This window comes from Oncorhynchus nerka, linkage group LG2, assembly GCF_034236695.1.
Source record: "Oncorhynchus nerka isolate Pitt River linkage group LG2, Oner_Uvic_2.0, whole genome shotgun sequence".
Classification (NCBI taxonomy): Eukaryota; Metazoa; Chordata; class Actinopteri; order Salmoniformes; family Salmonidae; genus Oncorhynchus; species Oncorhynchus nerka.
Genome location: NC_088397.1, coordinates 29,799,164 through 29,812,416, shown reverse-complemented (window position 1 = coordinate 29,812,416; position 13,253 = coordinate 29,799,164). Strand labels below are relative to the sequence as shown.

The following is a 13,253-nucleotide window of genomic DNA, read 5'->3' as shown; positions in this document are numbered from 1 at the left end:
ATTCGGAATACATTTGGGCAGATGAAGAGAATAGGATTTGTTTCCGCTTGTTTAAAGATTTCTCAGTGGTGTTGCCTGCTTGTACATTGGCTGTATTCTCAATTATTTGTATTACTTTTCCTTTTTTTACTGGTAGTGAATGTTGATTTGTATGTCCTAGTTTGTGCGATTGTCCTGTCTGAATGTGAAACAGTGAACAGTCTTCTATTGTTCATCTCTTAGCACAGTGGGACATCTTTACACCTGCCTAGGCTCGTTAGGTTCCATCCATGCATTGATTTATCTTTTTGGAAGAAACTCTACTGTTCGGTACAGCGAAATATTAAATATATTCACTGGGATATCCAGGTGTATCCCGATGAAGATTATCCACATATGGAACCAACCAGTGTTGATCGCTACCCAGTACAGCTGAACACTGCATTCATTCATGTCTACATGCATTATGTGGAAACCTCCACAACACCACCACATGAGACAACCTGTGCCAACCTGTCTCTCTCTCTCTCTCTCTCTCTCTCTCTCTCTCTCTCTCTCTCTCTCTCTCTCTCTCTCTCTCTCTATATATATATATATATATATATATATATATATATATATATATATATAGTTGAAGTAGGAAGTTTACATACACTTAAGTTGGTATCAGTAAAACTAATTTTTCAACCACCCCACACATTTTTTGTTAACAAACTATAGTTTTGGCAAGTTGGTTAGGACATTTACTTTGTGCATGACACAAGTAATTTTTCCAACAATTGTTTACAGACAGATTATTTCACGTATAATTCACTGTTTCCCAATTCCAGTGGGTCAGAAGTTCACATACACTAAGTTGACTGTGCCTTTAAACAGCCTGGAAAATTCCAGAATATTATGTCATGGTTTTAGAAGCTTCTGATAGCTTCTGCTTCTTTGAGTCAATTTGAGGTGTACCTGTGGATGTATTTCAAGGCCTACCTTCAAACTCAGTGCCACTTTGCTTGACATCATGGGAAAATAAAAAGAAATCAGCCAAGACTTCAGAAAAACAAGTGTAGACCTCAACAAATCTGGTTCATCCTTGGGAGCAATTTCCAAATGCCTGAAGGTACCACGTTCATCTGTATAAAAAAATAGTACGCAAGTATAAACACCATGGGACCACGCAGCCATCATATTGCTCAAGAAAGAGACGCATTCTGTCGCCTAGAGATGAACGTGCTTTGGTGCGAAAAGATCAAATCAATCCCAGAACAACAGCAAAGGACCTTGTGAAGATTCTGGAGGAAACAGGTACAAAAGTATCTATATCCACAGTAAAACAAGTCCTATATCGACAACCTGAAAGGCCGCTGAGCAAGGAAGAAGCCACTGCTCCAAAACCACCATATAAAGCCAGACTACGGTTTGCAACTGCACATGGGGCAATGATCTTACTTTTTGGAGAAATGTGCTCTGGTCTGATGAAACAAAAATAGAACTGTTTAGCCATAATGACCATCGTTATGTTTGGAGGAAAAAGGAGGAGACTTGCAAGCTGAAGATCCCAACCGTGAAACAAGGGGGTGGCAGCATCATGTTGTGGGGGTGCTTTGCTGCAGGAGGGACTGGTGCACTTCACAAAATATGGCATCATGAAGTAAGAAAATTATGTGGATATATTGAAGCAACATCTCAAGACATCAGTCAGAAATTTAAGGCTTCATCGCAAATGGGTCTTCCAAATGGACAATGACCCCAAGCATACTTCCAAAGTTGTGGCAAAATGGCTTAAGGACAACAAAGTCAAGGTATTGGAGTGGCCATCACAAAGCCCTTCCCTCAATCCTATAGAAAATTTGTGGTCAGAACTGAAAAAGCGTGTGCGAGCAAGGAGGCCTACAAACCTGACTTAGTTACACCAGCTCTGTCAGGAGGAATGGGACAAAATTCACCCAACTTATTGTGGGAAGCTTGTGGAAGGTTACCCGAAACGTTTGACCCAAGTTACACAATTTAAAGGCAGTGCTACCAAATACTAATTGAGTGTTTGTAAACGTCTGACCCACTGGAAATGTGATGAAAGAAATAAGAGCTGAAATAAATCATTCTCCCTACCAATATTCTGACATTTCACATTCTTAAAATAAAGTGGTGATCCTAACTGACCTAAGACAGGGAATTGTTTACAAGGATTCAATATCAAGAATTGTGAAAAACTGAGTTTAAATGTATTTGGCTAATGTGTATGTAAACTTCCAACTTCAACAGTATATATACATACTTATTTTCCACCATAATTTGCAAATAAATTCAATAAAAATCCTACAATGTGATTTTCTGGATTTTTTTCTTCTCATTTTGTCTGTCATAGTTGAAGTGTACCTATGATGAAAATTACAGGCCTCTCTCATCTTTTTAAGTGGGAGAACTTGCACAATTGGCTGACTAAATACTTCGCCCCCCCACTGTATGTATATATATATATATATATATATATATATATATATATATATATATATAATATTCTTACTTTACCATGAAAGAAAAGACAAATCCACTCTCTGCATTGGAAAGTATCACGTGTGTTTGTTGAGCTCTTAACCAAAAGTCAGATAATGTTATTCAGTGTATGTCAATGTTATATTCAGTGTTATAAACTGGGTGGTTTGAGCCCTGAATGATGATTTGCTGAAAGCTGTGATATATCAGACCGTACACCACAGGTATGACAAATAAAACACTTTTAACTGTTTTGATTTTGTTGGTAACCAGTTTATAATAGCGATAAGACACCTCAGTGTTTTGGTATTTGGCCAATATACCAAGGCTAACCACGGCTTACTCTGTGTTGCGTCGTGCCTAAGAACAGCTCTTAGCCGTGATATATTGGCCATATACCACACCCCCTCATGCCTTATTGCTTAATTATATCAGTGTTATTGTTCCTGTGTAGATGTGGGGTCAGTGGAGGGCCTAGCATACCATGGAGCCTGGGACTCACTTTATTGGACCAGCTCCACCACAGCCACCGTCAGCAGGCACAGCCTGGACCAGAGCCTCCCCGGGGCCTTCACCAGAGAGGCTGTGGTGACACTGGCAGAGGACGACCACCCACATAACCTGGCTCTGGAGGAGTGTCAGAAGTAGGTGTTAAAACTTCCTTGCTCCTATTGTCTTATACACACTTACATACCCTTATTGGCCTTCAGTAGATGCTCACTTGGGTATATGGGTTGTGTTATGTATTCAGTTAGCAAATCTATTGAAAACTTCTGCTATTTACATTTACATTACATTTAAGTCATTTAGCAGACGCTCTTATCCAGAGCGACTTACAAATTGGTGCGTTCACCTTAAGACATCCAGTGGAACAGCCACTTTACAATAGTGCATCTAAATCTAGTAAGGGGGGTGAGAAGGATTACTTTATCCTATCCTAGGTATTCCTGAAAGAGGTGGGGTTTCAGGTGTCTCCGGAAGGTGGTGATTGACTCCGCTGTCCTGGCGTCGTGAGGGAGTTTGTTCCACCATTGGGGGGCCAGAGCAGCGAACAGTTTTGACTGGGCTGCGCGGGAACTGTACTTCCTCAGTGGTAGGGAGGCGAGCAGGCCAGAGGTGGATGAACGCAGTGCCCTTGTTTGGGTGTAGGGCCTGATCAGAGCCTGGAGGTACTGAGGTGCCGTTCCCCTCACAGCTCCGTAGGCAAGCACCATGGTCTTGTAGCGGATGCGAGCTTCAACTGGAAGCCAGTGGAGAGAGCGGAGGAGCGGGGTGACGTGAGAGAACTTGGGAAGGTTGAACACCAGACGGGCTGCGGCGTTCTGGATGAGTTGTAGGGGTTTAATGGCACAGGCAGGGAGCCCAGCCAACAGCGAGTTGCAGTAATCCAGACGGGAGATGTCAAGTGCCTGGATTAGGACCTGCGCCGCTTCCTGTGTGAGGCAGGGTCGTACTCTGCGGATGTTGTAGAGCATGAACCTACAGGAACGGGCCACCGCCTTGATGTTAGTTGAGAACGACAGGGTGTTGTCCAGGATCACGCCAAGGTTCTTAGCGCTCTGGGAGGAGGACACAATGGAGTTGTCAACCGTGATGGCGAGATCATGGAACGGGCAGTCCTTCCCCGGGAGGAAGAGCAGCAGTCTTGCCGAGGTTCAGCTTGAGGTGGTGATCCGTCATCCACACTGATATGTCTGCCAGACATGCAGAGATGCGATTCGCCACCTGGTCATCAGAAGGGGGAAAGGAGAAGATTAATTGTGTGTCGTCTGCATAGCAATGATAGGAGAGACCATGTGAGGTTATGACAGAGCCAAGTGACTTGGTGTATAGCGAGAATAGGAGAGGGCCTAGAACAGAGCCCTGGGGGACGCCAGTGGTGAGAGCGTGTGGTGAGGAGACAGATTCTCGCCACGCCACCTGGTAGGAGCGACCTGTCAGGTAGGACGCAATCCAAGCGTGGGCCGCGCCGGAGATGCCCAACTCGGAGAGGGTGGAGAGGAGGATCTGATGGTTCACAGTATCGAAGGCAGCCGATAGGTCTAGAAGGATGAGAGCAGAGGAGAGAGAGTTAGCTTTAGCAGTGCGGAGCGCCTCCGTGATACAGAGAAAAGCAGTCTCAGTTGTATGACTAGTCTTGAAACCTGACTGATTTGGATCAAGAAGGTCATTCTGAGAGAGATAGCGGGAGAGCTGGCCAAGGACGGCACGTTCAAGAGTTTTGGAGAGAAAAGAAAGAAGGGATACTGGTCTGTAGTTGTTGACATTGGAGGGATCGAGTGTAGGTTTTTTCAGAAGGGGTGCAACTCTCGCTCTCTTGAAGACGGAAGGGACGTAGCCAGCGGTCAGGGATGAGTTGATGAGCGAGGTGAGGTAAGGGGAGAAGGTCTCCGGAAATGGTCTGGAGAAGAGAGGAGGGATAGGGTCAAGCGGGCAGGTTGTTGGGCGGCCGGCCGTCACAAGACGCGAGATTTCATCTGGAGAGAGAGGGGAGAAAGAGGTCAGAACACAGGGTAGGGCAGTGTGAGCAGAACCAGCGGTGTCGTTTGACTTAGCAAACGAGGATCGGATGTCGTCGACCTTCTTTTCAAAATGGTTGACGAAGTCATCTGCAGAGAGGGGGGGGGGGAGGATTCAGGAGGGAGGAGAAGGTGGCAAAGACCTTCCTAGGGTTAGAGGCAGATGCTTGGAATTTAGAGTGGTAGAAAGTGGCTTTAGCAGCAGAGACAGAAGAGGAAAATGTAGAGAGGAGGGAGTGAAAGGATGCCAGGTCCGCAGGGGAGGCGAGGTTTTCCTCCATTTCCGCTCGGCTGCCCGGAGCCCTGTTCTGTGAGCTCGCAATGAGTCGTCGAGCCACGGAGCGGGAGGGGAGGACCGAGCCGGCCTGGAGGATAGGGGACATAGAGAGTCAAAGGATGCAGAAAGGGAGGAGAGGAGGGTTGAGGAGGCAGAATCAGGAGATAGGTTGGAGAAGGTTTGAGCAGAGGGAAGAGATGATAGGATGGAAGAGGAGAGAGTAGCGGGGGAGAGAGAGCGAAGGTTGGGACGGCGCGATACCATCCGAGTAGGGGCAGTGTGGGAAGTGTTGGATGAGAGCGAGAGGGAAAAGGATACAAGGTAGTGGTCGGAGACTTGGAGGAGTTGCAGTGAGGTTAGTGGAAGAACAGCATCTAGTAAAGATGAGGTCGAGCGTATTGCCTGCCTTGTGAGTAGGAGGGAAGGTGAGAGGGTGAGGTCAAAAGAGGAGAGGAGTGGAAAGAAGGAGGCAGAGAGGAATGAGTCAAAGGTAGACGTGGGAGGTTAAAGTCGCCCAGAACTGTGAGAGGTGAGCCGTCCTCAGGAAGGAGCTTATCAAGGCATCAAGCTCATTGATGAACTCTCCGAGGGAACCTGGAGGGCGATAAATGATAAGGATGTTAAGCTTGAAAGGGCTGGTAACTGTGACAGCATGGAATTCAAAGGAGGCGATAGACAGATGGGTAAGGGGAGAAAGAGAATGACCACATGGGAGAGATGAGGATCCCGGTGCCACCACCCGCTGACCAGAAGCTCTCGGGGTGTGCGAGAACACGTGGGCGGACGAAGAGAGAGCAGTAGGAGTCTGTGGTGATCCATGTTTCCGTCAGTGCCAAGAAGTCGAGGGACTGGAGGGAGGCATAGGCTGAGATGAACTCTGCCTTGTTGGCCGCAGATCGGCAGTTCCAGAGGCTACCGGAGACCTGGAACTCCACGTGGGTCGTGCGCGCTGGGACCACCAGATTAGGGTGACGCTGCCACGCGGTGTGGAGCATTTGTATGGTCTGTGCAGAGAGGAGAGAACAGGGATAGACAGACACATAGTTGACAGGCTACAGAAGAGGCTACGCTAATGCAAAGGAGATTGGAATGACAAGTGGACTACACGTCTCGAATGTTCAGAAAGTTAAGCTTACGTAGCAAGAATCTTATTGACTAAAATGATTAAAATGATACAGTACTGCTGAAGTAGGCTAGCTGGCAGTGGCTGCGTTGTTGACTTTGTAGGCTAGCTGGCAGTGGCTGCGTTGTTGGCACTACACTAATCAAGTCGTTCCGTTGAGTGTGATAGTTTCTACAGTGGTGCTATCCGGGGCTAGCTGGCTAGCTAGCAGTGTTGATTACGTTACGTTGCGTTAAAAGAACGACAATAGCTGGCTAGCTAACCTAGAAAATCGCTCTAGACTACACAATTATCTTTGATACAAAAAGGCTATGTAGCTAGCTATGTAGCTAGCTACGATCAAACAAATCAAACCGTTGTACTGTAATGAAATGAAATGAAAATGTGATACTACCTGTGGAGCGAATGCGACCGGGTTGTTGAGTGAGGAAGTTCTATTCGGTAGACGTTGGCTAGCTGTTGGCTAGCTAGCAGTGTCTCCTACGTTAAGGACGACAAATAGCTGGCTAGCTAACCTCGGTAAATTAAGATAATCACTCTAAGACTACACACTCTAAACTACACAATTATCTTGGATACGAAGACAGCAAAGACAACTATGTAGCTAGCTAACACTACACTAATCAAGTCGTTCAGTTGAGTGTAATAGTTTTTACAGTGCTGCTATTCGGAAGATGGTGGAAGTTTGCTAGCTGGCTAGCTGGCTAGCTGCTGGGCAGATAGCAGTGTAGACTACGTTAGGACGACGAAATACGATAATTACGCAATTATCTTTGATACAAAGACGGCTATGTAGCTAGCTAAGAAGAAATTGCTAAGATTAGACAAATCAAACCGTTGTACTATAATGAAATGTAATGAAATGTAATGAAAAGTTATACTACCTGCAGACCGAAGCGCTCGGAATCAGGGGAATGAGGTTTATAACTGCTCTGGGGGAGTGTCAGAAGTGTTTTATCATCATTTTTTACTGATCATAATGTCTTACGGTTCTTTCATGTTTTCTTTGCCTCCCTTTTATACCCTGTTTTCCTTCACAAGAACACAAGGCCGTCTTAAAAATGTGTCAATTATTTTGCTTTAGAATGTGAGGATCGAAACACGTTTATATCTTTAGAAAATCGAGATAGAAAAAGCCTGTTTGCGTTTTCCTGGAAACATTTTTTTTATTTTCTTTATTTTAATGGAAATTATCACGCAGTGCAGACTCTGATGCTTGATGGATGTTTGCAAAATATTGATCGGAGGTGCATCCCAACCGTTTGCTTCGGTGAAAGTCTCACTGGTGTTTTTGTTTTCGCTGCTGACGCAGCCTGATGTTCTGGACGAACTGGAATGAACTGCGCCCCAGCATTATGAGGTCCACCCTGTCAGGAAACAACATCCAGAGTGTCATCACCGCGGACATCCTCACACCTAATGGACTCACCATCGACCACACCGCCGAGAAACTCTTCTTCTCCGATGGCAGCCTGGGAAAGATTGAACGATGTGAATATGATGGCTCACACAGATATGTAAGGAGAAGAAACAAAATAAATATACTATATATATATATATATGTATATACTGTATGTTGTTCGGAATAGAATGGTTAAGTCATATCTTGTACAACCTTAGCATCTTTTTTTCTATCTAGAACCTTAAAAGGTTCTTTGGCTGTCCCCATAGGAAAACCCCATGAAGAACCCTTTGTGGTTGCTTGTAAGAACCCTTTTGGTTCCAGGTAGAACCCTTTTGGGTTCCGTGAAGAACCATTTGTACAGAGGGTTCCAACTGGAACCAGAAAGGGTTCTACCTGAACCAAAAAGGGTTCTCCTATGGGGACAGTTGAAGAACCCTTTTGGAAACCTTTTTTTCTAAGAGTGTACCATCAGATTTGGAAATGATTCCAGCTGTCTCATACCTCTTCTCATGCTTGAGTATGTGACGTCCAAGGTTCTGTTGATGTATTTCAACCAAAATTATGACTAAACTAATGACTAAAACATGAGCATAAAACCAATTTGACACCATTTTCTTATTCCGTTCATTCTGTAGGTGATTGTGAAGTCAGGTCCAGGAACCTTCTTTGGCCTGGCTATCTATGGGAACTTCCTGTTCTGGTCTGATTGGGTACGGAGGGCGGTGGTACGCTCCAATAAGTACACAGGTGGCGACATCAAGGTCCTCAGAGCCGACATCCCCCACCAGCCAATGGGTATTGTTGCAGTTTCCAACAATACCAACAATTGTAAGTGAATCCTATACATTACATCAAAGCAAAACTCACTTGTCAACATGGGAGTCTTCTATACATCGCAGCCTGTGATGGTTTGCATGTGGTTTACAACCCTGTGTAGCTGAGTTTGACCATTTGGCATGAACATTATACAAGACTTCCTATTGCCCCACCTTCCATTTACATTACATTACATTTAAGTCATTTAGCAGACGCTCTTATCCAGAGCGACTTACAAATTGGTGCATTCACCTTATGACATCCAGTGGAACAGTAGTGCATCTAAATCTTTTAAGGGGGGTGAGAGGGATTACTTTATCCTATCCTAGGTATTCCTTAAAGAGGTGGGGTTTCAGGTGTCTCCGGAAGGTGGTGATTGACTCCGCTGTCCTGGCGTCGTGAGGGAGTTTGTTCCACCATTGGGGGGCCAGAGCAGCGAACAGTTTTGACTGGGCTGAGCGGGAACTGTACTTCCTCAGTGGTAGGGAGGCGAGCAGGCCAGAGGTGGATGAACGCAGTGCCCTTGTTTGGGTGTAGGGCCTGATCAGAGCCTGGAGGTACTGAGGTGCCGTTCCCCTCACAGCTCCGTAGGCAAGCACCATGGTCTTGTAGCGGATGCGAGCTTCAACTGGAAGCCAGTGGAGAGAGCGGAGGAGCGGGGTGACGTGAGAGAACTTGGGAAGGTTGAACACCAGACGGGCTGCGGCGTTCTGGATGAGTTGTAGGGGTTTAATGGCACAGGCAGGGAGCCCAGCCAACAGCGAGTTGCAGTAATCCAGACGGGAGATGACGAGTGCCTGGATTAGGACCTGCGCCGCTTCCTGTGTGAGGCAGGGTCGTACTCTGCGGATGTTGTAGAGCATGAACCTACAGGAACGGGCCACCGCCTTGATGTTAGTTGAGAACGACAGGGTGTTGTCCAGGATCACGCCAAGGTTCTTAGCGCTCCCTCCCTGATTAATTACCACTCAATGTAAATATTACATTATTGAATAAACAACTCCAAAAATCCCAAACTCCAGTGCCGCAGGCTATCCCATGTTGCCTGGCCTGTGCTTCACCAGAACCCAAGCTTGGCACAGTGCTTCAGCTGAATCTGTACCATCTGAGCTCTCTCTGTAGTAAGAACTTCTCACTATCTCTCTCTCTCTCTCTCTCTCTCTCTCTCTCTCTCTCTCTGACTGACTGACTGACTGACTGACTGACTGACTGAAATGAGCAGACATGTGGGTACTAAGGGGGCAGCATGATGCCATGGTTCATAGCTTACCTCTCCATACCACTGTCCGAGCCAAACACAGTTCAAAGCGGGTCCCCAACAGAGAAGTCTACCTTTCTACCACAACACTGACCTTGAAAAGTTTTCAGTGCTTGAGTTCAAATATTTGGAAGCTGAAACTCTTTATGGGAGGCACTACAAGTAGGAAGTAAAGCATGGCATCTGGAGGTTGATGTGTGTTTTCTGTAAGATGATGTACTACAGTACCCATAATGCTCTGTTTTCCCAGGTGAACTGTCCCCTTGCACAGTGCTGAACGGTGGATGTCATGACCTTTGTCTTCTGACCCCTCATGGCACAGTCAACTGTAGCTGCAGAGGAGAGAGACTACTACTGGAAGATAACAGATGTGTATGTAAGTCTAGTACCTCGTCTTTTTCCCCTCTAATTCATTGGGAAACAGCATCCGGCTCAAAGGACCATGTGAACATCTTGCTAATAGACACGTAGACAATGTGCTACTGTCAGATGAAACAATGTGAGGGGCCTTGAAGAAGCATGTTTGTTGGAGACTGTCTGGGATGGATATAGCAGAAAGCAGACCCGTCTGTTTGGATGAGGAATCAATCAGAAAAATATTGATTCTCTCTTCTTTTTGCAGCTGAGAACTCCTCCTGTAACATCCACATTGAGTTTGAGTGTGGGAACGGGGAGTGTATCGACTATCAGCTGACGTGTGACGGAATAGCACACTGCAAAGACAAGTCGGATGAGAAGATGCAATACTGCGGTAAGTAAACACCAAACGTGTGTTACTGTACTAGTTCACCAGTGCTCAGATGAAAATCCCTACCAATCCCCGCCGGGTTCTTGTCCAGTAGAATGAGTTCAGACTCGCTCACTTCCCGAAACCCACGAAGGAGAAGAGGAACAGTATTAAAGTGGATGTCATGTAATCCCTTTGGTCGAATCTCTTCCTAAAGTGTCTTTGTTTTTAATCTCTTTCGTTTTTCTCCCTCTCCCTCTTTTACTCCTCTTCCTCTCTTGCAGATAACAGAACCTGCAGACGGGGCTTCAAGAGCTGCTATAACCAGCGCTGTGTGGCCAATGGGCGGGTTTGTGACGGGGTCAACGACTGTGGAGATAATTCCGACGAGGTTTATTGTAACCGTGAGTAATAAGAATCTGATGAGAATGTACATGCCCAGTCTGACAGACAACATAATCTGTACTACATTACAACCATATAAACAAATAAATAGCCTTAAGGTGAACTCCTGTCTCTCCTGTTAGATTTCATAGAGGAACATTTCTCCAAGCAGGGATAATATGATCTATTCTTTCCAGTACCACCTCCTAGTCCACCTGACGATGAACCAAAGAGATGGGATTTCAAATACAACATATTTCAACCCACCCCCCCACCCCCCCGTTTCTTCCTCTTCTTCTTTTCGGCCCTGTATTTTCTCTCCAGATTCCACATGCTCTCCCTCAGACTGGCGTTGTCTGAACGGGGTTTGTATCCCGGCCTCGGCCCGCTGCAATCAGATCATCGACTGTCCCGACGCCTCAGATGAGAAGAACTGCAGTAAGATAAGCCTTTGTTAAAGCGCCGTGCCGTATCTTTGTTCAGGCGACTCACTATCTTTGTTCAGGCGACTCACTATCTTTGTTCAGGCGCTACACTGTATCTTTCTAAGGTGCGACAACATTACCTTTCCCACGTAGCAGGTCTGTAGGCTAGCCTGGTCATTTGTGTCATTAATGTTAGAGAAAAGAGAAGAAGGAATTTCCGCTCCCCGGAATTTCAAGTTATTTTTTTGTTGTTGTTATTAATATCAGGGCACTACACCATTATAGATAAGACGATGTATAGCCAGGAATATCAATCGCTAACCTTAGGCTTTGAATATGCCGGTCGAATGCCCACTTCCTTTAGGCAACACAGGCTGCTTGGGTTACTACATGCTGGGGGTGAAGGAGACAGTGTTCGTCAGCTGCAACTCTACCTCCCTCTGTGTCCACCCCTCCTGGATGTGTGATGGAGCCAACGACTGTGGGGATTATGCAGATGAAACCAACTGCCAGAGTATGTTTTTATCTTTCCTTTTTTTCTCTTCTGTGACGCCAGTTCTGTCGGCTACTGTTGATGTGGCCGTGTACCAGACAGACACCAGGCCTAGTGGGATGCATTTGAAGATATTCTGAAAATTAGTCGGCCTCGTAGTTTATTGTTCTGAATGTACCTTGGCTTCTGGTTTCTCCCCAGCTCCTTCCCTCAGAAAGAGATGTGAGGAGGGCCATTTTGCTTGCCCCAGTGGAAACTGCATCCACACTGTCTGGCTGTGTGACGGAGTGAAAGACTGCGAAGACGGAGCAGATGAATTACAGTGTGGTGTGATAGACATATTTCTATAACATTTATTCACATGACATTTATTTTAGCAAGCACATTGCGCGGATTTGCATCCACTGACACTGATGAGAGAGAGAGTCTCAATCGTTCAAAGGACTCTGTTCAAAGGAGCGATTGGATCATTATGTTGTATCTGTACATGAAGTGTTGACAAAGCTCGGGGTGGCCAAATATAATGGAGAATTTCTAAGTTGAACAATTTCCCCTTTTACTCCTGTAACCCTTGATGTGTCTGGTCAATACATTCGGTCAATACGGCCAGATAAGAAGATAAGATAACCCAGTGTTGGGGGTTCGTTCATGTGGGTCATTAAAGGAAGCAGTGAAAGGGTGTCTCCCGCTGAGCCCAATGTTTCCATCCCTGATTTGACCCCTATGTGGAAATCTCCCAAAATCACTGTTCAAAGCCCCTCCTGAGGAATACTGACAGAAGGAGATGTTTCACTCCTGCGGTTGGTTCCTCAGGGCAGAGCAGTAGACGATGCTGTCATCACGCAAACAGAATAGCAATAGCAAATATCCTATTTATATTTGTTGTGGATTTGCTCATCGCCTGTGTATTTGAACGAGTCCCCCCAGCCAGTAGCGGTTGGATGCACACACAGTGTTGTTGGCGCCCGCTGTTTGTGTGGCTAGTTCACACTGACCTTGTCCATACAGCCACACAGTCATTGCTAATGGTTGCTCTCTGAATGCCCAAGGAGCAAAGGAAGCAGCTCCGCAGTGTCATCATAAAATTGATGTGGAATGCAAACAAATAAACAGACAATTCTTTCTCTGTCTTTGTGTGTCTCTCCCTCATCTCCCTCCTCTCTATCTCTCTCTCTTTTCTCTCTCTCTCTCTCTCTCTCTCTCTCTCTCTGCTTGCTAAGGCTGAATTATTTTTTACCTCACTTGGCACTCCTTTGTACATGGTTTGACTGTAAGACAAGCATTACTTTGAAAGTGCTTACGACTGAGAGAAGGGTTTTGCCATGTTGGTGTATCTAATTTCACAGGTGACATTGATAAAGTG

At 45.8% G+C, this 13,253-nt stretch overlaps 1 protein-coding gene across 1 annotated transcript in view; it reads left to right on the top strand.

The window, feature by feature from the left end:
- Positions 1–13,253, top strand: part of LOC115129860 (low-density lipoprotein receptor-related protein 1B-like) — a 206,029-nt gene that overhangs the window by 108,821 nt on the left and 83,955 nt on the right. Inside the window, 9 exon segments of the mRNA XM_065025737.1 lie at positions 2,918–3,107; positions 7,695–7,899; positions 8,423–8,615; positions 10,112–10,237; positions 10,484–10,612; positions 10,873–10,992; positions 11,297–11,410; positions 11,762–11,911; positions 12,092–12,217. Coding sequence (XP_064881809.1) covers positions 2,918–3,107; positions 7,695–7,899; positions 8,423–8,615; positions 10,112–10,237; positions 10,484–10,612; positions 10,873–10,992; positions 11,297–11,410; positions 11,762–11,911; positions 12,092–12,217 — 1,353 coding nt within the window.